This window comes from Candoia aspera, chromosome 1, assembly GCF_035149785.1.
Source record: "Candoia aspera isolate rCanAsp1 chromosome 1, rCanAsp1.hap2, whole genome shotgun sequence".
NCBI lineage: Eukaryota > Metazoa > Chordata > Lepidosauria > Squamata > Boidae > Candoia > Candoia aspera.
Genome location: NC_086153.1, coordinates 311,491,328 through 311,517,997, shown reverse-complemented (window position 1 = coordinate 311,517,997; position 26,670 = coordinate 311,491,328). Strand labels below are relative to the sequence as shown.

Below are 26,670 nucleotides of genomic sequence, written 5' to 3'. Positions count from 1 at the left end.
GGGTTTTTCCTACTGTTCATCCTCAGCAATTCATGTCTTTGAACACATGAGCTTCTATCTGTTCTGGCTTAGATGCCAATTTGGCAGAGTCTATGGCAGTGAATGAGGAAATATCTTGTGGGGTTATCTGGGATTCTTTTGAGCTTGTCAAGCCTAAGAAAGTGAATAGAGTCCTCAGTAGCCTGAATGCCACTATCTGTGGACTTGATCCATCCCCTTCCTGGCTCCTTTGGAGCATCAGGCAGGGCAGGAGCAGATGGATCTATAAGATTATCAGCACTTCACTGGGAAGGGCATAGTATCACCTGTGCTATCTCCTGAGAAAGCTCACTCTGGATCTGGATATCTTCTCTGCTCAGTTTCCAATCTTCTCAGATAATTTGGGTTATTTTTAGTCAGTATTCAGGTCACGGACAGAAACAACACTAGTTGCTTTGGTAGATCACTGTGTTGTGACTGAGATTGCAGAAGTGTGCCCCTCTTGGCCATATTAGACTTCTTAGTGGTTTTCAGTATCATTGACCATGGTGTCATTCTGGAGCCCTCACTACAGTTGAGAGTTGGGGCATCATTCTTTGGTGGATGCACTCCTACCTAAGTGGAGGGTTCCAGTTAGGGTTCATGAGGGAGCAGTGATTGAACCCTTGGCTTCTCCTGGGCTTGATCCTCTCCTTTATGTTATCCAACATTTATATTAAACTACTGAGGGAAGTCATCGATTGGTTTAGGGTGAAGTTTCATCAATATACAGATGATACCCAGCTATTCATGATCACTTTGAACTGGTGCCAGGAGGCTGTAAAGATGGGGCAAAACAAACTCAGATTAAATCCATCCAAAATGGAGTTGCTGTTTGTCCATAAACTTCTCACCAATCTAATAACGACAGTTTTGGTAGTTACTCTTGATGGAGTCATAGCCCTCCCTGAAAAAGTTAGTTTATGACTTGCAAATCCTCCTGGAATCTCGGCTTTTTCTGGAACAGCAGGTGGAAGTCGTGGTGGTGGTGGTGGGGGGTATGATCCTATCTTGACCAGGATGCCATAGCGACAATTATTCATGCCCCAATCACCACCCTATTAGACTATTATAACATGCTCCATGCAGAGCAGCCTTTGGAGATGACCCAGAAGCTGCAACTGGTACAAAACAAAGTGCCCAAATTGTTTTAAAGTTCCTACACAGGTTACTGGAAGGCTTCTGGGCCCAATTCAAAGTGCTGTTTATTACCTTTAAAGCCTTTCATGGGGCAGGATCAGGTTATATCAGGCAGTGCCTTGCTGAAATAGAATCTGCCCTTCCAGTTAGGATACCTAAGGAGGAACTGTTAAGGTTCCGGCATTTTGTAAAGTTCATGAGGCATGGACCAGACAGCAGGCCGATGGCTCCCACCTTATGCGACACTGTACTCTTGAAGTACAAGTGGCCCCAATTGTTCTAGTGACTTTTTAGCCCATAGCTTTGTTTGGGGGGCCATTGTAGCTAAGTATTATTATTTTCATTGCATTTTTATTGCATTATATTTTGAACTATCGTAGGCTGAGAATCCATATGGATTGGGATAGCCTATGTAAATAAGTAAATTTGCTATTATGATTCATAGCTACTGATAAGTCTTCCCTCAATCATGTTCATGGCAGGGTGAATCCACATTTGGAACTGAGCAGAAAAGTGAGCAGGAAACAAACAAACAAACAAACAAACAACACAAGCAGAAATTTTAAAAGATTGTGCAACTTATCTTATTGCCTGCCCATCAGAAACTGTGCTGGCTGTCATGACCACACAGAGGAAACTAATGTAAGGTCAATGTAATTAAAATGTATACTACATTGAACTAATGTATATTTTAGGAGGGATTCCAATGTTAACCCCTATGGAATATTTTACACAGATAGGAAAACTAATGGGAATAGCCATATTTAACACCTTGCTGGAGAGTAGGCTTCTTTTTTTTCCTCATGTGCCTGCTCTCTCCCACTGCTCTCATAAATCAACAGTGTCTTTGAAAATAATGTCATGAGACAGTGGACGAGGAGGTATTAATTTTCATTTCAAGCATGCTGCAGCAAAACATGCACAAATTGTATGGAAAGGTAAACAGAGAAAGCTCCAGGACCACAAGCATCTTTGGAAGAATGTAAGGGATTAAATTTAAATTTCACAGATTAATACAAATATTGCTTTGACAAAGAGAAAAAAGGCAGCTGTCATTTGCATATCATAACTAAACAAGTTTATATGAAAAAGACACAGGAAACAATTGTCAGACATCAGTAGTATGGCCATTATCTACATTATGTGCAAGATTATTTCTGGATGTCGTATGTTGTACAAACTCAGGTAAAAGTGTGAGTAATGTAAAACACCTAAACTGCAGTTTTCAGCAAGCTGTCTTACAGGTTTTCTCTCAACTTCAATTCATAAAGTAACTGGAAAGTTACTTTCAAGTCAGCAGCATTCTGGCCTCTGGATTCAGAGAGGCTGCTCAGGCAGCAATAAAACAGGGTTGCTCTCTTCTCCAGCTCTTTTCACACAGACCTCTACGGGCAGAGGGGAAATGAAACAGGGACACAAAAGGGGCTTGGAAGCCGCTGTGTAATTTGTGGTGACTACAATGCCCATCAGACTACCACAGAGGGACAGTGGTTTGTTTTTACAATCGGTTTTTAAAAAGGCAAGGAAACGTCAGCCTGCCAACCATTGCAAAAGCAGCTGGGGTACCAGCCAAGACAGCAGCTTCCAAGCAAATCAAAACTACCCTTAGTTTGTTGGGTCATTTGGCACCAGATCACTGGATACACTTACTCATGGACTGAGACAGATACAGCTGAGCATGTTATACGCGCGCACTACTTGCACTGTTTGGATTATATATAAAGTGGTTTGTTTGACTCTGACACAGTATCTTCAACAAGTCCAGCTATTAGCTCTTATCTCATCATTTACTATTCTCCCTCTTCTTCCTTAACAATTGTGTAGGATATCTAATACTTGTTTTACAAAAGTATATACAAAGAATTGTTGCCTTTTAAGTTGCCCTAGACCAGTGTTTTTCAACCTTGGGAACTTTTAAGATGTGTGGACTTCCCAGAATTCCCCAGCCAGCATCTCAAAGTTGCCAAGGTTGAAAAACACTGCCCCAGACTTTGTTGGGGTTCTTTTTTATTGTGAGACTAACAAAGCTTCCTTCCCAAAATATTCACAGGCGACATACATCTCAGGAGATAAGCACTGAGTAATGCTGGTAGGCAAACAGTGGGTGTGTCTCTATGACAGACATAACCATGGTTGTTGTTTGTTGTTTATTCGTTTAGTCGCTTCCGACTCTTCCTGACTTCATGGACCAGCCCACGCCAGAGCTTCCTGTCAGTCGTCAACATCCCCAGCTCCCCCAGGGACGAGTCCGTCACCTCTAGAATATCATCCATCCATCTTGCCCTTGGTTGGCCCCTCTTCCTTTTGCCCTCCACTCTCCCTAGCATCAGCATCTTCTCCAGGCTGTCCTGTCTTCTCATTATGTGGCCAAAGTATTTCAGTTTTGCCTTTAATATCATTCCCTCAAGTGAGCAGTCTGGCTTGATTTCCTGGAGGATGGACTGGTTTGATCTTCTGGCAGTCCAAGGCACTCTCAGAATTTTCCTCCAACACCACAGTTCAAAAGCATCTATCTTCCTTCTTTCAGCCTTCCTTATGGTCCAGCTCTCACAGCCATATGTTACTACGGGGAACACCATTGCTTTAACTATGTAGACCTTTGTTGTCAGTGTGATGTCTCTGCTCTTAACTATTTTATTGAGATTTGTCATTGCTCTTCTCCCAAGGATTAAGCGTCTTCTGATTTCCTGACTGCAGTCAGCATCTGCAGTAATCTTTGCACCTAGAAATACGAAGTCTTTCACTGCTTCTACATTTTCTCCCTCTATTTGCCAGTTATCAATCAAGCTGGTTGCCATAATCTTGGTTTTTTTGAGGTTTAGCTGCAAGCCAGCTTTTGCACTTATACCCATGGTTAACAACTGTTTATTCAATTACTCCTGGGTTCCCAGGACACCCTGAACTACAAACCAATGCTATACAGGATTTTTTTGTCTAAGGATGAGCACTTTGTGGCTCAGTGTGCCACACGAGTACAGCCATTACGTTCTGCTTGGAAATTTCCAGGGCCATCTTCGTCGCCCGCGGAAGGAAAAAAAAAAAGTCGCCGATCAGCTTCATTATATAACGTTATGCGTGTATATCGAAAGCAAGCCACACTGAAACTATCTTTCAGGTAAGGAGCACAGATCGGCAGATTTGGCCTTTCAGTTCATCCCACCTCCGCTGCCTCCGTCCGTCGGGCTGCCCAGATCAGTTTCTGTGCTTGCAACCCCCACCAGCTCGAGGGCAAACGATCTTCTCATCCCCTGAGCGTGAATTACCGTGCAAGAGCCCACGCTCCCGGCATGCGTAACTGCCCTGCCCCACACCTTCCCCTGAATAAGATGGAATGCACCGCCCCTAAGGCGGCCTCAAACCCGCAGCACCTGCCCAGCCTAGCGCAGATGCGCTGACACAACAGCAGCGGCCAGCGCTCGCCGCGGTCTAGCAGGAGGCGCTCCCTCCTTCCCCTCTCGCTTCCCCACCGCCTTCCAGTGGCCAAGATGCCTCCCCAGCGGAGCGCCCAATGAACAGCCGGAGCGGAGGGCTTAACTGGAAGGGCGTTGTCTTGAAAGCGGCCTCCTATTGGAGGCTGCCTTTTCCCCATAAGGCTTGGTCTCCCCCTCCTCTCGCTGGCGTCAGAAATAGACACGATCAGATCCAGTTTGGCGACAAGCGAGAGAGGAACGCGCCGGTTCGAAGGGCGCCCTGGATCTCCCTGGCTCGCTGTCAGAACGCAAGGGGGGCGAAGGAGGGAAAGAAAGGCCAGGTTCCCCATCGCAAATAGCCTCTGGATTTCTTATCTCCCTTCCGCCTTGGAGGAAGCCGAATCCCCTCCTTTATTCCGTAAGGAAGCTCGTTTTAATTCTCAGAGCCACGCATTGAAACAAAAACCCGGAGTAAGGCGCACTTAAACGCTTCAGGCTTGAAAGCACGCTTTGGGCACAGCGATCATGGCGCTGGATTTCCTTGCAGGCTGCGTAGGAGGTAAGTGGCGCTTTGAGCAATGGGGAGGATCGAGGTTGACATAGTTCATGCCACGGCAGTGTATGGTTTGCGTAGATCCGGGCGGTTGTGGTGCGGGAAGGAGGCAGCTGCAGCAGGCGACGGCTGCCTCCCCCTCCGTGGCTTGGCGCACTGCAGTGAAGATGCGCTGCCCACCCGCCCGAAGGAGGCCGGAGGTGTTGCATTCATGCGCAAACGCTTAGAGGAAGAGACCACCCAAAGCCTCAACGCGAGCGGTGAATTTATTACTCCCCTCCCCATCATTTTTGTATTTGATTTGTTCTGATTGTACACTTGGGAGGTACGTCGCCGCTTCTCTGCTGAGCCCAGTGGCCCTGTTTGCGCTGGGTTAGCTTTCATACTGTAGGACCGGCGAGTTAGTGCTCAGAAATTGGGTGGCTTTGGGTGGGTCGGCTACCTCTTCACCAAAGCTTGGCGAGGCCTTTGTGCAAAAGCGGAAGCCGACTCTTTCTCTTTACCGTCTCCTCCTCCTCGGCCACCTAAACTTTCCAGGCCGGGAATTGAATTTGGTGTGGCACTTGGCCCAAACCTATACGGGTCTGTTAGGAAGAAAGCTCCGTTAAGTGTGCAGTGGTGGAACTAAATCCTAGATGTAGCCTTAAATTCACACTAAACACAAGTAAATGGGCTCCATTTGTGGACTGGGGAGAGAAAGGTTGAGATTTATTGAAGGCCAAAGCAGCCCAGAACTCATTTCTCCCACCGTGGATTGCTCTTATTGCTTGAATTTTTTTTCAGGATAGATGGGATGCACATCCATTTCTTGGAAATTCTGTATATGAAGCACAAATACCCGCTGGGGAAGGAATAGATCAGCTTTAATTCTTACAGGGAAGATGCATGAATGAATCTCTTGCTGTTGCTTCCACCCCAGACCTCTCTCTCCTGAGAATGTGGGAACATTTTTTAAAAATGGAAAAGCTTCATTTTCCTGTTAGGAGTGTTTAAGATACTTTCAAACTATGCTTTTTATTTGTACGTGTCTCCACACAGATTCAAAGTATCACTCCAGTCCGTTTCATTGTGAAATCACATGAGGTGGTGGTTCCTAGTGATCAGTTTATCTGGAGCTGGAATGTAATGTTACTCACAGCAAGTTGTAAATCAGATTTTCCCAGCTAGATTCTCTTGGTCATTTTTACAGACTTGGGGGTGATTGGGGAAAGCTAAAAATCAGGAAGAAACTTTTTCATTTTTTCATTACTGACAACTTTCTAGTTTTTTTTTAAATCAGTCTCTAGCCATGCTCCCAGGGAATTTTGGAGTTTGTTCAAAATATTCAAAAAATACTATGTTAAGGGAAGGTTAATGTAGATAGTTTAATTTTACTTCCTCATAGTACCATTTTTAATTAAGTCCCCATATAGAAAACACAGTTGCTTGCTTTAGTTGTTGAGATGGTATACGTAGCATTTTCCAATGTACTCACCCTTGTTTTCATTTCTAGCACTCACCCTTGTTTATTTGCTTTGTATGTATCTTTCCTCCAAGAGTTGAAACTCCCTTCTTTAATTTTTCCTTGCATGCAGTCTGTGGGTGGTAGGTTGGACTGAAGGAGACAAAGTCATTTTTATGCCTTAAACTGAATTTGTACCTGGGGCTTCCTGATTCTAGCCTATCACTGCATTATATTGATTCAGAGATGCTAGCAGTCTGTAGCCAATTAAACGCTTCCCTTTGGCTACTAACTTCTCTGTGTCATTACATAGACAAACATGCTGTCCTTCAGATTTTCAGCTCCAGCATTTAAGCCATTTAAATGGAACTTAAAAATGCTTTGGCAAGGCTTTAATATGTTTAAGGCTGCAGCACACATTTCTGATCTTAAAGGAAGAACTTCGGATGCTAAGAGCCTATTTAGGTTTTAATCCTGCCTTAGTCCCAAAGATAAACATTTCAAAACGAAATGTGTAATTTTGTATGTGTGTATATGTACGTACATAACACCACCATCCCCGTGCTTGTTCTAAGTTCTTGCGCAATTTCCTATGACAAATGCAAACTGATGTTCCAGTTTATTTTGTGCCAGTTAGATTACATTAGTGGATTTTGCCTTCCTCTTTAGTCTGTGTCGGAACTGATCACATGATGCAGGAGTGACAACTGCCTTGCAGGCAGGGTGTATCTGTCCTGTCTTGCACGAAGAAGGTTGTCAAGGTTTGGGTGGAAAAGACACTGTATGCTCATCTGAAGAAAAGATTGAAGCAAGATAGGGGGATGAGGAATGTAGGAGGAGATAATTACATCTACCCTTCCCTCACACAGAAAGAGAAAGGGGTATGAGGATTCTGGGAGGTTTTATTTGGCACAAAACAGGTTTTTTGGATTAGAGGCTGTGATAATTTGTATCTTATTTTCCAATATTTGAGAGTACTATCATACTAGCCACTCCTATCACATTTTCTCATTATCATACTTTCATTAATGTTGGGTAAATTTACAGCTTTGCCTGTACAGAAATATTAATCTGTGTGCTGGTTTAACTGATCTACAAATAGGTCTTCTAGCTGAATATGCAGAGAATTTATCTGTAAGACCTACAAATATGTAAATTGTATAATTTTACATATTGAAAAAGAGCTCAATTAATGGGGCAGGGAGCATATCAACCTGTTGTCCCCATTATAGCTGCTTCCATTGGCTGAAGGCCCCAAACCAGGCAGATTGGAGGCAGCCTTGGTCTCCTGGAGCCAAAGGCCTTTAGGTCCTTCTGAAAAGTTCCCAAGGTTGGAGCCATTAACTTTGTCATCCTCCCCTGGCCTCTTGATGCTGGCTTAGGCAGTTTCCTCCTCATTGAAACTAACAGATGATAATGTAGAATGAAATTGTTCCCCACCCCTTTCCTTAGTCCCACAAATGGAAAGTGGGCAGGAAAAGTCTGCCATTTCAGTCCCTTCCTTCTTAAAATGGCAGAAGTACCCTATAAAGAGTGGAACTTTAAGCTTGCTGAGAGAGTAAACATTTAGCTCTCTGCTGACGAAGCCAATCACTTCCAGCCCAAGCTTCTGTCATGTGCAATGGGAATAGGTTTATGGCTGATGAAACGTTTGGTGTTCTACAAATTTTCAACGTGCAGTTAGGTTTTTTTTAATTGTCTTGGAATAAGCATGTATTTTTCAGCAAAGCATGGCGTAGGCAAACACTCATTAGAGAAATGTTGAGTGTTTGGACTGTCTGATGGATATGTGCATACTGGAAGCACGTCCTTTTGTGCTCAAGAATACTTTGCCAGGTTGACTATATAGGATAGCATTTCTTAGGGAAAAAAAATCTTTAGTGAAGAAGAGCTTGAACTGGCCTTTCCCCTGCTTGGGATCTTTTTTCCTCATTTGACTATTAAACCTGTTATTTAGTATCAAGTTGCCAGTGATATGATCTTAGATTATGAAGCTTTAAATACAGGCCTGTATTTAGTGAACTTCTCAGGCATGCTCAGCTGGTCTAGATGATATGTCATAGGGCAGGAAGTAGCTTCTAGCAGTATAGTTAGGACAGTGACTTATATTGGTTTGTCCCACCTGTATTGTTGGTGGATGGTATCTACTGGTTTTGAAGACACTGTGGGAACATTTCCTGTATTTTTTCTCAACTTGCATCTCATCAGCTGGAATGAAAAGTGAAGAGTTCAAGGCAGTCTTTCCAGGATGTATTCTGGTCTTTCATTTGGCCTTCTCCAAGCTCCCACTAGGAAGCTGCAGCTGGCACCGAATGTGGTGGTGAAGACACTTATGGGCAGGCCTCGGTATGCCCATGTAACACTTCTGTGCACAGGCTGCACTGGTTACCAGTAAGCTTCCAAGTGCAGTTCAGGGTACTGGTTTTTACCTATAAAGCTTTTCATGCCATAGACCTGGTTGTCTAAAGGGACCGCCTTTCTCCCATCCAGTAACATCTGACAGAGTGGGTGTGTTCTACGTCCCATCTTTAAAGCAGTGCCATCTGGTGGGACCCAGGAGGTATGCCTTCTCTGTCACAAAGCCTGCCCCCTGAAATAGTACTACCCTGGAGATTTGAGTAGCCCTGACCTTGCAGTCCTTTAAACCTGCTTGAAGACCTAGTTTTTCCCCCAGGCTTTACAGTAGGTTAGGTGGAATATGTGTCCTGAGTGCAATTGTGCTATTGTGTTGGGAATGTTGGCCCCTTGGTTTCTGCTGTCTTTTATCTGTTTTATTGTATTGGCTTTTGTTTTTAATTTGTAGCTGCCCAGAGTCATTGTGAGTTGGGCAGCCTTCTAAATTTGATTTATAAATTAAAAACAAAAACAGGCTTTCTGAAGTTGTGTTGAGAATTGCACACTGGCTGGGTATTCAAGGACCCACAGTCCAAGTACACCTAGAAAATATCAGGTAGGCTGTTCTTGAAAGATCTTCCATCTGCAAGACCACAGTCAGAAAATTGTGATCCTGCCCCCCTCTTGTGGCCCTCCACTTAATAAATAAAGGAGTTCCTGGATCTGCCATCTATTGCCCATTTGTCCATCTCTGTGGAGCCCTTGGTGCTCTCTGAGCTTGGTTGTTTGCTTGCAGACAGTTCATTACCCGACCAGGTAGCACCATCAGTGCGAGTGAGGGTGGGGTTTGCTCCCTGTTTATACATAGTCGCTTGCCCTGCCAGTGTTGGTGGGGGTGTGGTTTTCTCCTTGGTAGTTCCTCGATTAGGGTATTGTTTTCTGCTTGATTGTTTGCCTGACTTACATATATTCTGTTCTGTTGTTGTTCTCTTTACAGTAAAATGATTCTAGGCAGACATTCTTTTTATAATACGGTACTGCTCAAGTCAAAGCTCGTTTGACACTGCTTGCAATTCTAATGTTATTACTATATCCTTTTTACTTTCTCTCAGTGTCTGATCTATTTCACCAGCCACTGAAGATGGGTTTGTACTCTGCACTAAGCTGTATGTGATTTTCGTATTTTGTACATTCCTTAATCTTAATATATTTTACTTGATGGCCTCAGTGGCATGATACCACATTGTTTCATTGTGCTCTCTTTATTTCAGGTGCTGCTGGTGTATTGGTAGGACATCCATTTGATACAGTTAAGGTGGGTTGACTTTCCACAAACTTTCTTACAATATGTGATTAGGCTGAAGGTAGTACTAGCCCCTACGAATAGAATGGGGAAGGGATCTAGACGTTTGAGACCATTTAAGAAAAACACCTCCTAGAGACCTTTCAATAGATTACAGTCATACGAAAGCATGGTGACGTCCCATATTGCATTAAACTTTCCACAGAAATGGAACATTTAGAGTTCCAGGTTACGTCATCCCTTGTTTGGTGCATTGAAAAAGTTATGAGGTACAAGTCTTCAATCATATTTTTAATGTGATAGTTCCATGGCATCTAATAAACCCTAGATATAGTTTTGAGTGTACGTAACTCTTTTGTACTAAAATAATTTTTTAAAATGCACTTCCTTAATCCTGCTTTATCTGGTGCACTTCTTTTATTTGCATTTGAGGCAATTAATTTGTTAATTATATTGACCAGATGACTGTTTGCTGCATGATGAAACAGTCTTGCTGATTTAATGTGCTTCTTCCCATCCAAGGAAAAATGTTGTGAGTTTTCAATGACAATTTTTATTTTCTTGTTTAAGACATGGATGTATATTGGCTGCTGTTGGAGAGATCGGTAGTATAATTTTTGGCAAGAAAAAAACTAGAATTTGGGTAATATTTGTGCCTGTACAGAAGCCAGATAATATCGCAAAGCAGGACTGTGAAATAAGATACAGATAACGGAAATATGGGGATTTGAGTTGCAAACATGTTTGTATTTTTACTTTAGAGAAACCCTCACTGAAATCTGTGAGGCTTATTTTTGAATATTTATGTGCAGGGTGAAGCTATATGCTACAGAATATAAATTAAAGTAAATGCGCTTAAATCCAAGTATTTCAGCTTGTATGTCAACTGTGTAACCTTTTGAAGAGAAAATGTGTTGAATAACAGTCTGTAAATAACCTTAAAGAGTCAAAGACCAGTTAGCAGCTATAAATCTTGAGAAATGTAAAGTCTGTTGGCTTGTAAGTGTATTTTTTAGTTATTTCATGCCAAGAAATAATCTTTGCTATGAATTCATTCTGTTAAATTACCCTGAACCTTTTCCCACATTGTTTATCAGAATGAGCAGATTCTAGGAGTTACATTTAATCCTGCATATATTTTATGGACAGGTTTACAGAATGAAAGAGTAAGCTGGCATTCCTGAATTAAAATTTATTTTATTTTAATTATTTTGGTGCTTTTATATTCCACCTATCACAAACATGGTATCTGTGGGATGTCTAAGTGGTTTTTCACTGGCTTTCTTAGCTTAAGAAAGGTGATTGCATCATATGTCCTCAAACTGTGCTTGGGCACCAAATAATATACTTCCTTGGAAACATGTTTGACAGTGTATTCTTGCAAATGTATCATGGCTGAGAGGTTACTTAATTTATCATAAATCACCGAGAGACTTTTATAATTTGCACAATACCCACATTAAAACATAAATATTTTTTTCTGTAAATATACATGCATATAAGTTTATCTTAAGCGTTTAGCTTGCTACCGTGTTTTCAAAAGAACAATGATATGGCTACTCACACTGAGAGAAGGGGGGAAATCTGTTCTGCAGACAGATTCTATACTATTTATTTGGAAGTACATCCCACTGGGGATGAGCTTCCAAGAAAATATGCACAGGATTGTATCATTACTTTATTTTAATCTGTCAGAAATAAAACAACTGGTTTCGTGAAAGGACAGTTTATGTAGAATTAAATCTTTGTTAGTCTTACCTAATATGACAGTCTTTTCCTGAGCAAGCTGAACAGCTAGGCATGATTTTCTCTTGAATGCTAGTTTTTTTTAAAGTAAATGTAATGGAATTTAAAGCCAAGTTTAGTAACTTTCCAGCAGCTGTGCAGATTAGGCAGGTTGGATTTGTGGGACGGGGAGGGCAGGGCGCGTAAAATGGGGAAGATGCTGAACTGTTTTGGAACCAGCTCTTCACGTGGAGACTCCTCCCCCCACTTTGTTGATGTAATGTGTACAATTGCTTTGTTGCTTAACTGCCTTTACTTTTTGAGCTAGGGGCTGTCTTCATTAACAGCAAAAGTGTTACTTTGTTGTAGATGACAGATAAGCCTCATCACGGGAGAGTTACCTAGTAAGTATAGACCAGGTGAACATTCTGTTTCTCTCGGTCTTAATTTCTTCCAACATTTATGATTAGTTCAAATTTTTATAAACAAGCAAAAAGTACCATGTATGGTATATTTCCTTCGTTTTTTTAGTTTTTAAAATGTTTCTAGAGTGGAGGGAGTGGGGTGTGTAATGTCTTTAAATATGAGCTGTACTTTTGTTTTTAAGAAAATCCTAACTTTTGCAGTTTGTTCTCTAGTGTTTTTATTTATCCCCTTTTGTGCTTAAAGTTTGTATACATGTGCTAACAAGCAAAAGCCTCTTAAATTGTGAATTCTGTTTCAGCCACTCCTTATGTTAGGAGCCCATTTACTCATTTCCCCATACAGCTATGACTGCTTCCGTGTTAATGCGTTTTAGGTATTGGTACTGGAATGATTTCTGGGCCCACTCTCAGTTGCTTTTTAGCATTGAATTGCCAGCTTTTTATTGTTACTCACCTTCACAAAACAGAGAAGAAGAAAAGCTAGGAACCAGCATAACTTAATATGAATTTTATGCATTTTTATAAAGAAGTGACATTAGGACAAAAATGGAATTCTAAAGATGCTCTTAAGTTTCAAACTATCAATAGTTTCTGAGATCCTTAAATAGTTTTAAAATATGCAGGTTCAAAATTGTTCCTCCAAACAGGTTCTCTGACCCTGTAAATCTAGTGTATAGATTGCTAGAATACATTGTACTAAGGTTAATTAGACTTTTGGCTCATTTAGTCGTAAACCGAAGTAACCGGTTGTAAACTGTAAACCGACTTGTAAAAGTCTTGCAGTTGTGGTCCTAAAGAAAAATTCTAATTCTACACCTAGGGAATATTTTCACTTACAACCAGTACATTTTGAGTTTATCCATTCATGGTTCTATAGATGAGCAACACCAAATTCTTCAGAAGTGTCAAATGTGCTAATTAAACCAGCATTAATTGAACAGCCAAGTGAGGGTTTGCGTTACTGAATATCTTAATTTAACATCCTAGCAAGTGACCACTCCCATTCCATATAGGCTTTAACATAAATCTGAGTGGCTCCCAAAGTACAAACTATTTTCTTTAATTTTCTGTGGCATCATGCCTGCACATGTGCATAGCTGCATTATGTGTATGCACCCAAAGGTACTATCATACTGCCTGCTGATTTTTTGCCATATTAGTAAATTCTAACTATATTTTATAGGTACGCCTTCAAGTTCAAAATGTGGAGAAGCCGCTTTACCGTGGGACTGTACATTGTTTTCAGTCTATCATAAAGCAAGAATCTGTAAGTAACTTCCTGAATGAATATGCATGATTGCACTTAAGGGGAGGAGGAGCTATTTCAATATAAGGAACATGCTCCCCTTTGCATGTTACGTGGTGCTGGAACCACAGATGCCAACTGGTATTTTGAAGGTACCGAGGCCACCTGTCAAGAATGGCTTCTTCCCAGGACATAATCAGGGTCATATACAAATTGCCCCCAAAGTTGCTTTGACACTTCAAACAAACTGCCATAACCTTTGATTTATATTGTTTGATCATTTTAGATATAGTTTATTTACTGTTGTTTAAAACTATTTATACCGATTATTTATTGTTGAGATTGTAACCCATCAAGACTCTTTTGTTTACAACCGGTAAAAAAAATCTAATTAATAAATAAATAGTAATGTAGGAGGTTAAACCATCAGTGCACAGCTTGATTTAAACAGAATTCAAGTCAGTGCTCTTTGTAATTTTGTAAGATAGATAGATAGATGAATAGGTAGATATAACACTTAATTGTATAATTACCATATACAGATTGGCCATAGATGGTTAAACATCACTATCTTTGTGCCTCAGTTTTCTCTTGGTCTTGGAGGGAGTCAACCTGTCAGCTTTCCCACAGCCTGAAGTGATCAAGGCCAAGACTTTATCACCACCTTTTATACTGCTTCTTCTAATAACTAAACTTTGGCAGTGAGTGCCAACAGTTGACCAGCTTTATCAAGATACAGCAAAACATTTAAGAAAATGAAGACCAAAAGTTTAAAAAAATTCAAACTAGGCCAATGGAAAGTGAATATGCTTAATATATAGGGAATGTTGAGTCTCTCTGGAAAAGAAAACCAAGGAAGAAAAGGAGGCCTCACTTAAAATATTTACGGCTTCTGTGGTCCAGTTTATAACGATGATTTGGAAATAAGGCATCCTGAGTTTAATAGGACTTACTCCCAGGTAAGTATATACAGGATTGCAGTCTTGGACTACTGGTACTTAGTTGAATACAGTAACTGTTATTGGTCCTGCTGATAAACAGAATAGAAACGGAAACTAAACAAGATTATCTGTTCTGCCTTTGAAGGCTCATATCAGAATTACTACACAGTTTGGTAAGGGAATATTTTCAATTGCCAGCAAGGAAAAGTCTTCATACTATTGCCCTATCTTCAAGCTGTTTGTTTATGTCAGTGTGATTCAAATGGGCCATTTGCCACTTGTTTTCAGATTGAGGATGTAAAAAGAACCTTGTTTTTTAAGTCCAAAGAACAGCATTCTGTGTTTGCTAGAAGAATCCTTTAGATTCAATTCGCAAAGGTGTTTTGAAATGTGGGGATGTGAACATAATGTCTACCTGCAACTTCCTAAAGCAGTTGCGTCGTTTTTCACAATCACGCAACAGCTACGACGTGCAGAACAGTGATCTTGGGAAAAGGCATGGCTCCTTTAAGGCATTGCAGATGGGTGCTATGTATATGTTTAAAAACATTTTCTGGAGATAAGTTTTGAAACATTGCACAAAATTGTATTTATAAGCCCCCTCATTCCAAAGGCTCCAGGTGGTGTACAAAAGTTCATAATATAGTATGGTAAAATACAGAATAAGCCACAGAACAATAGCAGCAGCACTCGTGGCACAGATCTTACTGTGGCTGATAATCTCCAAAGGCCTTCCAGCCTAGCCAGGTCTTCACTGCTGCCCAAAGCAAAGAGTGGAGGCTGTTCCCCCATACTTCCAGCCATCTTTAAGTTTTGCTAATGATACAAATTGTGTGGAGGTTTGATACTCCTAGTGGGTAGTGAATTCCTTTAAAGGGAGACAGTCAATGCAAACTCATTCCTACCTAGTTGTAACAGAAGTATTGATGTGTCAGAATACTGTAGCAACATTGAACAATTGTCACAAGTTTAGAGTATATCCAGAGGATATGCACAGTAATTATTATAGAGCATGCATATGAATGTGCATATTACTAGTTTAGGGCAGGCTGTAGCAACTCCATCAGTATCCATCTCTGCCTCAAAGTTTTGGATGGCTTGGGGAAAGCAAAGAAGGACCATAACCAAATTATTTCCACTCATCCTCCCAAATAAAGCTCACACAAGGTTGCTGCTTTTCTTGCTACTTTACTATTCATCTCAGTTCCTCGTTTGCAAGGTCAAAACTACAGGGTTCAAGCAAAAAGGAACTCCTCAGCTTCCTTAAAGATGTATAAAGATGCATATCTGGTTCCTAAGGGATGTGCTCGGCAAGGAAGGAGTCCAGCCTGCACTGCTAGTAACTACAGGTGGTGGTAATAGCTGTCTTTGTTTGCTGACTCATCCCCTGATCATGGGGCACTAATGTTCTCTGTTTTATTAGAACAAGAGTCCAATCCTGATTGGTGGAGATAGAATTAGTGATAATTTGCCTTGTTCGTTCATATTCTGATAGTCCACAGAGATAGTAAATAAGTAGTTGCCAAGTGTAAAAAATTGTAATATTAGAGACAGGAGAACATTTGAAAAGAGGAGCTGCACACTGAAATTGGAAATTGTGGGGTTTATTTGGCATTTGGGGGGTTATTAGTTGTGCCTTGGCTAAGTAAAGGCTTGCACAAAAATATTCAAATGTTTGTCGCTGAAAAAAGAGCAGGAAATCTTGGGGGTATGATTTTTGGGTGCTGCAAGTTGTCCAGTCACCTTACACAGTCCAGGAGTGCCATGCATCTGAACATGCAGGCTTTCTGTCTAAGCAAGAAGGAACATAACCCTAAAGGATAATTCAAACGTTCTATCTATTGATGTGCAAAAGGGAACGTCTGCAGAGTTTTAATAGCTTAATTTTATGTTGTTTGAGAAGAGTCTTAAAATGCCAGCTCATCACTTACTTGTGTGCTTTTTTCATCTAGGCTCTTGGACTTTATAAAGGCATTGGGTCACCTATGATGGGACTTACCTTCATTAATGCCCTTGTCTTTGGTGTTCAAGGGAACACTCTCCGTGCTCTGGGAAAGGACACGCCACTGCATCAGTTCCTTGCAGGTTCAGCGGCAGGTGCCATTCAGTGTGTGATCTGTTGTCCTATGGAACTGGCTAAGACACGGATGCAGCTGCAAGGAACAGGAGAATACAAGCTGAAGTCCAAGAACTACAAAAACTCTTTGGATTGCTTGGTGAAGATATATCGAAAGGAAGGCCTGAAAGGCATCAACAGGGGAATGGTTTCCACATTTCTGAGAGAGACACCCAGCTTTGGTTTCTACTTTTTGACATATGACTGCCTAACCAGGTATCTGGGGTGTGAGGCAGACGACAATTACATTGTTCCCAAACTGCTTCTGGCAGGAGGCACGTCTGGCATAGTTTCCTGGCTCTCTACATATCCGGTGGATGTGGTCAAGTCCCGCCTTCAGGCTGATGGAGTTGGTGGAGTTGTACGGTACCAGGGTATTCTAGACTGCATTAGAAAAAGCTATCGGGATGAAGGCCTAAGGGCGTTCACGAAGGGTCTTACATCCACCTTGCTTCGTGCTTTCCCTGTTAATGCTGCGACTTTTGCCACTGTTACAGTGTTCCTTACATACATGAGGTCAGAGGATGGCCAGATCAGAGGTGATTTAAGTGGATGTGAGGCTGGTCCAGTGATCCAGCAGCCTTCAAGTTTTTAAACTGACTGGAAGATAAAGTTGTACCTGTTACATATAAGATGCCATCATTTTTTAAAAAAATATCTGGATACCAAAATTATACATTTCTGTCTGTATAAAGCATATTTTGACATCTCATTTATAAAAGCACCTTAATGCTTTAGGAAGACTCTGAGTTAACTCTAGAAACTCAGACAATAAAAGGACTTGCCCTTTTAATATGCTTAAAAATACATCTGCTGCATTTTTCCAGTGCGGCCTTGACTTCAACTCCCATAATCCCCCAGCCAATACATTATTAAGGAAACTCAGTGCAGCTACTGGTCACCAGGTTGAAGAAGTCAGTCTCAACATATTGCAGCCAGCTCAAAATGCCATACTACACCTATAAACCTTGATGCTAAATTCCTATGCAGACTCTGTCCATGTCCAAACAGGAAGAGAAAGGAAGAATAGATAATGAAGGCTTGTATGCACCGATGTTACACCCTTTTCATGTTCATTGGGCGTGTAGGTCTAGGGCCAGCAGCACACTTCTCTCAACGCACGTGGAAGGTCAGGACGGGGTTCTCTATTTTGATTATTGCTGAATCTGACTACTATATTCTGTTTAGAGCCGGTTGTCCTGGCAAATGTAGGGCTAAAAACACATGCTTCATTTTCCTGCACTTTATGCCAGGGGAGTTTGTGTTATATTAGCTTATAATTCACAGCCATCTGATCAGTGGCCTTGCTGGTGGGAACTGATGGGGCTGAACAGCAACTGGAGAACTACAAGTCTTTCCCCGTCTATATTTTAACATCCTCTTGCAAGTCATTCTGTAAATGATGTAAGCTACACTTTTACCTTTTTTTTTAATTAGCAGTACCTGTTAGGAAGCTTATAGCCTCATCCTGCTAAGTTGTTAATATTTTAGTACAGCATATGAACAGCCTGCTTTATCTCTTGATCAGCATGCAATAAGATCAGTATCTTAATCATGCTGCTCAGTATGCAGATACCTTCCCTGCTATTTTTAGATTATGGCTTGTTTTTCTGTGCTTCAAATGCACTTGTGCAGGCAGATTGCTGCTATTTGCATTTGCCTCTTAATTTTTTTTATGTATGCAGTTGCATCTTGTAAATTTTTAAAAAATATTTTAGTTACTATTGTTTTGAGTTGAAAGCTAGAGTAAGCTATCTAGAAACCTGTTACAACCCAAAATGTAGACTCTCTTGATTATTTTTAGGGTGGTGGTGATATATGTGCTTAAATTACCATTTCTCCATGATTGGGGTATATGCGAATAATTGTGAACTATTCATAATAGGATAAAGGATAAAGGATAAAAGTATATTTAAAAGGATTTAACAAAAGTGTGTTTTAGAGAATGTAATATTTAAAACAAAAGTAGAGTTCAGTAGTTTTGGAAAGCTTGGTGAACAAGTGATCTGACAAACCATCAAGCCTATTTCATAGCATTCTTAGATAGTAATGCTACAATGTAGTCCCACTGATACCAGTAATATACTAAGTGGTTAATTGGGTTTCAGTAACAAATGTTTAAGGTTGCAATGGTATACACGCTTACCTGGATGCATATCTGATTGTATTCCAACTGGGCTGATTTCTCAACAGCAAAAATACCACCACTGGCCTAGTGGTAATGTCTCTCAGGGTGTACTGATAGAACAATCTGGGCAGTCAAACATCTGTTTCACATCACTAAGTGAAGAAAAAAGTCTTACTCTAAATCAGAATTTGGCATCTCCTTCTGTAGTAATGAAATCTGTAGGAGTTGCCTACTAAGTATTGGAAATCTCAGGAATAGTTAGCTTGACATTGGAAGTTTCTTTTCTCTCCGTACCCTTCTCATTTAAAGATCTCCTAACTAATGAAACCATTCTGGGCAGAAAAAACATTTCTCTAATTTTATGCCAATATTTTCACATATATAAAGGGGATGAAGAAATGTACAGTTGTGTGACATTTCAATGCAGAGATTTGATTCCCAACAAATTTAAGTAGATTTCCAAACTTAAACAGAATTGAATTGGATTCATTCTGAGGTGAGTTTGGCACATGCAGAGTATTTTTCCAAATCAACTGAGAAAATCAACCCATTTGGTGTTGTAATTCAAATTGAAACCGCTCTGTGCAGTCCTACAGGATTGGGCATAATGTTATTCTGGCTGACTTCCTCATAAAATGGTTTCCACAATAACAAAGTAAATGTGCTCATTTACCTGAGTTGGACAAAAAGATGGGGAATTCCACAAGTGCAAAGCAAGGATTAACACTGCCACTTACCTATTCAAGAAACACAGTGTATGAACATTGTGCAAGATTGCCAAGCAGCAAGAGGTGAGTGTAACCTTTAGACCCGAAATGATTAAAAGGGCTGAGGAAACAGGATATGAGACTTCATACTATTTCTCATTGCCTATAAGGACACTTTGATAAGTTAACACTCAACCAGTAGTCACTATCTAGCACATAGTGGGTTGTTGAAGAGCCCTATAAATGCTTTAAATTGCAGTTGCACCATTAAGTAGACCCTGCAATATAAAACACGTTTAAATACCACTTTTCTCACATGCTTTTATGTACTTCCTATTCTTTTTCCATTGCTGCTCTCAAGAATGTGCAAGCCCCCTCCCTCCCCAAAATTGGTGCCACTTGCAGAACTAGCTTTAGGTCAGAGCTAACTAACATAGTTATGGGTTCCAAAGCAACAGTTGAAGGCCATTCTAGCTGCTGAATAGACAAGGTGAAGAAAAGCTGGTGGAAAATCTATCCATGTGATACAAAACAGGCTCATATATAGAATGTACCATTAACTAATTGCAATTGAGGGTATTATTTTTTGGGACAGGTGCAATATGTCTGCTTGAACTCTTTTAACAAAAATCTAGCCAATTATTTTAACAATAATTATGCTGGAGAAACCTGTAAAACTGGATTGCTGCTTCTATACCTTGCAGGTATACTGGATGTTTTGACACTACTTGCAGGGACATTCAAATTGAATGTGAAACCCACGTTTATTGTTCAATGACACTATCCTTTTTTGTACAGTATTCTGTAACTATTGTACATAGAAGAAATAAATCTTTTTTGTAATGTAGTTCTTTTTTGGTGTGACTAGGTTCACATATCACACTAAACCAAGGATGAGCAACCTGTGGGCCCTGAAGCCCCTCTGATAAGGATTTCTAAAAACTGTTATGGCTCCTATCCAATGAAGTGGGAAGCATGCAAAAACTATAAAACAAGTCCTAATACACATAGTTCAAAAACGGCAAACTAGCATTACCCATTTGGCAACCCTTAGCCCTCCAAAGTTAAATGTTGCCCTTGGCCTGCAAGAGATTGCCCACCAAGACCCCATTATGGCTTAGCATTTTTGTAAATCAGGAGCTGGAAGAGGAACAGTACAGGTGCTTCATTCTCCATGTGGCAATATGCTCCACTGGATATCCCAGGGTTCTACAGGTTGCATGAGGTACAGTTTAGACACTAATCTATCATCCAAGCTATTCTGGCCAGATTTTTGGCATCTTGATAGAATAAACATGGGGTGAAGTATGGTAATTACATGCTTCTCTCTCTCCTTGCACCCCCTTTTGTAAAGAGCTGCTGAAAAAAATAACATTTGGTAGGGTTTGTGGGGGGGTTGTTTTGTTTTCACAAATCTGACCAGTCTCTTAAATACCAGTGAAAAGCTTTACCTGTTGGTAGCAGCACTACCTTTGTTTCTTTGAAAACATGTTTGATGCCATCATAACATGAAGTGGGTTCATTTCAAGTGGGGTTGTTTATGCCTACTGTAATTTCTATACTTACATCAACCCACTATTTTTCACATATTCTGCTGCTATTGCAAACATACCTAAAGAGCCTCTATACCTACAGTGCTTGTGCGTATGGAGGAAAACATTTTTATAATAACCAGCGAAAACAAGATTTTTTTGTTGCAACAGTATCTGGGGGGTAGGGGTGAGAGCAAGCAGTGTCAGAGTCACGGAAGCAGTGTTGCAGCATCGCAGTGCAAGTCCATCCCTTTTCTATGTACATTTGACAAAAGCAGTGGGAGTCTGGTAGTACAACTGTATATCTTGAAGATACTTAGCAAACTTGGATCTAATGGTTGCAGAAGACTATTTGCAGTCTTTTACGTCCCTCCTTTCCTCCAAAACATTCCTGAACAGTATGGGCTGAGGGGTACAGAATTTCCATAGAATAAACTTGTACTGATTTCAAAAGATTCACTTTTGTGTTACTGGGCTATATACTGCTGAGCAGGGACAAGACTTAAAACTGTCCTGCACAATCACTGGCTTGTATCCATTAAACAAGTTACTAACTCACATCCAAGTTATGTTACCCTCCACTCAGTAAGTTCTAAGTTCTCTTGTCATCAAATATTATTTCCAGAACATGGAGGCAACTCAGAAAACATACTTATGCAATGGAAAGTGCCACATGCATTCTCAAGTTTACACAAATAAAGCTAGATTCAGGAATATTACATCATATTGCTGCTTGTAGCTTCATACTCATTTTTGCCATATGGAACAATCAAATATAAAGACCAGCAGTGGTAACAGGCAAATGCGTATTTCTAAGCAAGTTCAAAGATAAAATCGGTTTCAGTTGGAATAGCTTAAAATGTATTCATTCTTTAAGAAGAATTAAGGTCTGTGTTGAAAGTGCTGGTATAGTATTTGACATTCTGTGGATTAAATGGTATATATGGCTCCACCATGCAGTGCTAAAAATATTCAGTTTTGACAGAACAGCATTTAGATTTACTGTGAAATATTTTTCTGGTAACCAGAAGAAAGACCACACAGGAAAGTTAACTCCACCTCTTCTAGCCAGGACTTCTTCCTGTTCTATAGAGAAAACGTCCTCCCTTCAGTCACAAGCACTGACTATAGGTGAGTGTGGGTCAGCTTTTCCTTTAGTGTATATTCCACCGTAACAACAAAGTTGAAACTAAGATGTATGGAAATTGAAGAACAATGTATGAAGTTAGCATAACACCGTGAAGTAACTTGCATCTCAATCCTTGATCTCTTATTCTTCTCTTTAATAGAATGGTGTCTGGTCCAACTTCTGCTGATGAGAAAGGTACTTCACGGTAAGCTCAACTTATGTTCTGCCACCAGAGATAAAGCTGATAAGAAAGAGACATACAAAGGCAGTATTCCCAGGATAGGTCAGTGTGATACTTTACAGAACTGGTAGCCCAGCACAATGAAAGTCCATGTCAGAGGATACAAATTTATCTATTATTCTGAGAGATCTGTGCTAGTTTAGCTCAATCTAAGTGCATTTATTAGGTCAGGCAGAACTGGGCAGTTGAGAAGCACATTCTCTTCTGCTAAGTAGAATTTGGAAAATGACCAAGGACATGAAAAGATCCAGAACCTTTTTACCTGGTGGAACACACATAGGTCTCCTACTGAATGAGTCCCTACCTCCCAAACTCTCCAGCCAAGATTATAACGACTAAGCAGGTTGTCTTCCAAATAAGAGAGTCAGTGAGAGTCTAATGGGATTGAAAAGGCAATCAGTGACAGGTTCCCTGTCAAGAAACAGGAAATCACTGGAGTAAATGGAATGTAAGAAAGTGGCACACATAAGTATGCCTTAAAATCAGTGCTCCCTCTCCATCTAGCAGAATGGAGCCTGAAGCAGTTACTTTCTATACCACATTTGTTGCCAGCTCCTTCTTTAGACCCACCTGTAGAATCTGAATAGTTCAGGAGGTTCTGAGGCCAATGCCATGGGTTCCTGTATCAGTACTACCATTTGAAAGTGTGCCAGTTCTGCTGATCCTAGTTGTGGATATTGCTTTGGGTCCAGGAAATCTGTCAACTCTGGAAGGTCAGTGTAGTGATTAGGTCATTCAATTTCCAGGTTTGTAGTTGCACCTATTCTGGGTCTCGATGAGAAATTGGACCTTGAGACCTGTTAAGTACTACAGGTGTTCTTCTCTCCACTTGGGTAATGAGCCAGAATACAGCAATCAGACCCACCCATGTGACTCTTGTGTCCCACCTTCAGTAGTGTTGGAGATCACAGAGTGCATAGAAAAAGTCTTTTTGGTCATAGTAGTATCAGGGGATTGAGCCCCTGTACTCTGTTGTCTTGCAGTTGGGAGAATCACTGCTTCATCTTTCTGTTGTCTCCTATCACAAACAGGTCAAAAGAGAGACATTCCGTCCTGAGTTCTTGTGAAAAATCTTTCTCCCTTAGAATGACACAGGCAACCCAGCCAGCCTGGTGATCATTACCCCCTTTATTGATTCCACTGATATGGACAGGAACTGTTTCTCTCCACATCATTTGATGTGTGGACTCTCTCTGAAGATCCTTTGATCTGGATCTGCCATAATGATTTAAATAGAATTTGTTGTACTCCATCACCTGATCTGATAGTATTTTTAAGGCTAGTTCTACTGCCTTCTGCTCTGCTTGATCATCAGTGTTGATGCAGAATGGGACCCTGTCTCCTGCCCTATTTTGGGAACAGGCTCTCCATCCCATTAGGTTGGCATCTTCAATTGTTTGACCCTAATCAGCTGAATATCAGGTTGGCTGGGACTAACTACTTATGCAAGGACTGAATAACTTTTCATAACACTGTATGGGGTCTACTGGATATACTGATTCTGATCCTGAAACAGGAGAGAGTGCCATTATAGCAGCAAAGTCCAATGTTGTAACCCTCATCTCCTGTAGCCATGTCAGTTTCTTAAAGATTGGCCTTCTGGATGGTAGGATCTCTTTCGTAACTTGAGAGGTAGCCAGCTCTTTTCTGTCTTGATGGTACTTCCTAGGTGTGGAACCTGTTTGGATGATGCCAGAATCCTATTGGCTAGGTTCACCACAAAGCTGTGATCCCAGAAACAGCTAGGATAAGGTTCTTCACTGCTTTTTCCATATGGGGGCACTCTTAGTAGGTCTCATGAGTACTGATGGTGAGCAGGAGGGGGCCCCTATCCCAGGGGGAAAATGCATGCAGAGTTTAGATGCTTTGAACTGTCCTTCAAAGAAACTCACAGCAGACCCACCTTGAGTTTTGGGGTTTATCTGTGTGGGCTTCCCACGCTCCTTCAGTTTGGCAGGATTTTCTACCTACTAGAGCAGATAATAAACGCTAGAGACCAAGTCCCTGTCCCTGTCAGGACAGTAGGTAACCTAGAGAGGCATTAAGATGGACTCTTGTGTTGGCCCAGGCATGGATTTTCCCTTGTTCTCTTGTGGAAAATAGAGAATCCTTTGCATCATGTAGGGGATTTGATACACTGAACAAAAGGTCATAGCTTTTTTTTGCTTCTTCAGTCTCTCTCTCTCTCTCTGCAAATAAGCAGGTGATGAGAGTGACTAGCATGAGTGGATGGGCTTCTGGGAGTGAGGGTACCTATTTGAAAAAAATTGAGACCAAAATCTAGGATTGTGTAGAATTGTTCTGGAAAAAGCATCACTGGAAGGGGAGGTTAAGGTGGCTCCTCTACCTTACATGGATAGTCTAGGGCCAACCAAAGCTTACCCTTTAGTTAGTCCTTCAGCCACCAAGGCCTTGGGTATCACAAGGCCAGCTTGCACCTCCTTTGTTCTTTCCTCATGGAAGTCCTTTCCTCCACCCACATAATTCCACATCCAGCACCTTTTGGCTCTTCACATACATCCTGTTTCTAGGAGGAACGTCACTCCAATGGATTTGCTCCTGTTTGGGAAGGGGAGGCTGGGTGCTGCTTCTCTGCTCTTCCCAACCTCCATCCTGCAGCACTGCTGGTATCACCCAGCACTTCATCCATTGGAGGGAGGGGTTGAAGGGGTCATCTGTCATTTGGCTTCCTACTATCTTGCCTGCCTGCTCTGGACGCAGCCACTTCCATAATTGACCTCAGCCTTCCAGCTGCCAGATCACTTTTAGTACTCCTTCTTGCTTCTAGTGGGGAGCACTAGAGACGTCTTCAAAACCCCCATTCATGTGTCAGACAATCAGTGTCTTGATTGCTGCTATTGCTCACCTCCTCTAGTGCATTCTTCTCTTGTTCTGGAGTCTGACATATCATTGATTAGCCTTGCTTTCCCATTAGCCAAATGGACTTTACCCATCTTCTAGGGGCTTCCCCAACTCAGTCATGTAATCCACTTGGCTGTGGCCCTCTGTTGGTATGTCAATTAGCTACCATGAGCTGTTCTGGAGCAGCTGGCATACTTCTTCTCAACTCCCAAAATGGAGCTGACAAGGAAAGTCACTGCTTCTTTCTTCTACAAGGACTGAAGGAAGGGGGTTCCTCTACAGGACAAGAAGTCATCTTAAGTTTTGCCTTCGAGCTAGAAGAGAAATTAATAAGCTCCCAGTATCTTCATATTTGGTGGCCAAAACTTAGGAAATTCTAATGTTCAGAATCCTGCAGAAGAAAACTACGAAATGTCTGTCACAACACACCTGTTCAAGAACTTCTACAGAAACAATGTACCCAAACAGAAACTGAAGCTAGCTAAACTTCTACTTACTTTCTACTTCCTAATCTTCCTTAAAAACAATCTATTAAGTTCAGAAGCCACTTTTCAATAAAATTAACACTTAAAAGATGCAGCACAGGAAATGCAAACTCTAAAATTTGATTTTTTGTTTACAAAGTACTATCACACTGGTCACAACTCTGGCATTTTATGCAGCATAATTGGTAATGTCTTAGTTATGACATATTTCATCTCTATTCTTGTATGTGCAAGATAAAAGAGCAAGTACAACCATTTCACCTGATCCAGCTGTGTAATAGTATTAATTAGGGCAGATGTTCAAGACCACATTCTTTCTACTACAGAAGCAGTGATGTTGCCAAAATTATGCACAAAAAGAAGACAATGAAAAATTATACAAGTTTTTTTTAATGTGGAGAACTTATGGTTTCCTTGGCCCAGAAATTGAGTTGGCTGGTTATAAATTTGGTACTTTTAACAATAGATTAGACATGTCCCGCACAGGACAGCTATTCTAGTGTAATTCAATCCACAGTATTCTAATGCTAAGGACCAGCTTTCATCTCAGATCTCTTGATTACATTGATATTATGTTAGAATTCACATGCCCAATGCATCATACCATTCAATAAGATTCAATTGATACCACCTTACCTTGTCAAAATGAAGCAACTGCATCCCATGAACTACCCTGTCCCACCATTTACTGATTGCAGGGAATATGGTATATCCCAGTGTCTGCTAAGAAAGAATGATCTGTTGAAAAAAGTCTCTATCTTGCAATCATCAGATCTGCTCTTGAAGGCTCAGACCCTATGGAGCACATCTGGGAAGCTGAAAGTAGAAGAAAAGGAATGGGAAATCCCACAGCAAATGTCTGAGTACATAATCCTGGAGGGAACCCAGTGAAACTTGAACTTTTACTCCAGGAAAATTCATACTATCTGCAAAA

At 41.0% G+C, this 26,670-nt stretch overlaps 1 protein-coding gene across 2 annotated transcripts; it reads left to right on the top strand.

The window, feature by feature from the left end:
• Positions 1–4,722: 4,722 nt before the first annotated feature.
• Positions 4,723–20,107, top strand: SLC25A29 (solute carrier family 25 member 29). Of its 2 annotated transcripts, XM_063290322.1 has the most exons (5): positions 4,744–5,127; positions 10,168–10,211; positions 12,294–12,328; positions 13,533–13,616; positions 16,489–20,107. In XM_063290322.1, the coding sequence occupies exon 5, from the start codon at positions 16,522–16,524 to the stop codon at positions 17,245–17,247; it is 726 nt and encodes a 241-aa protein (XP_063146392.1). In that variant the 5' UTR covers positions 4,744–5,127; positions 10,168–10,211; positions 12,294–12,328; positions 13,533–13,616; positions 16,489–16,521; the 3' UTR covers positions 17,248–20,107. The 2 variants fall into 2 exon arrangements, with proteins under 2 accessions (XP_063146391.1, XP_063146392.1); XM_063290321.1 differs by lacking the exon at positions 12,294–12,328 and having other exon boundaries at positions 4,723–5,127.
• Positions 20,108–26,670: the final 6,563 nt, after the last annotated feature.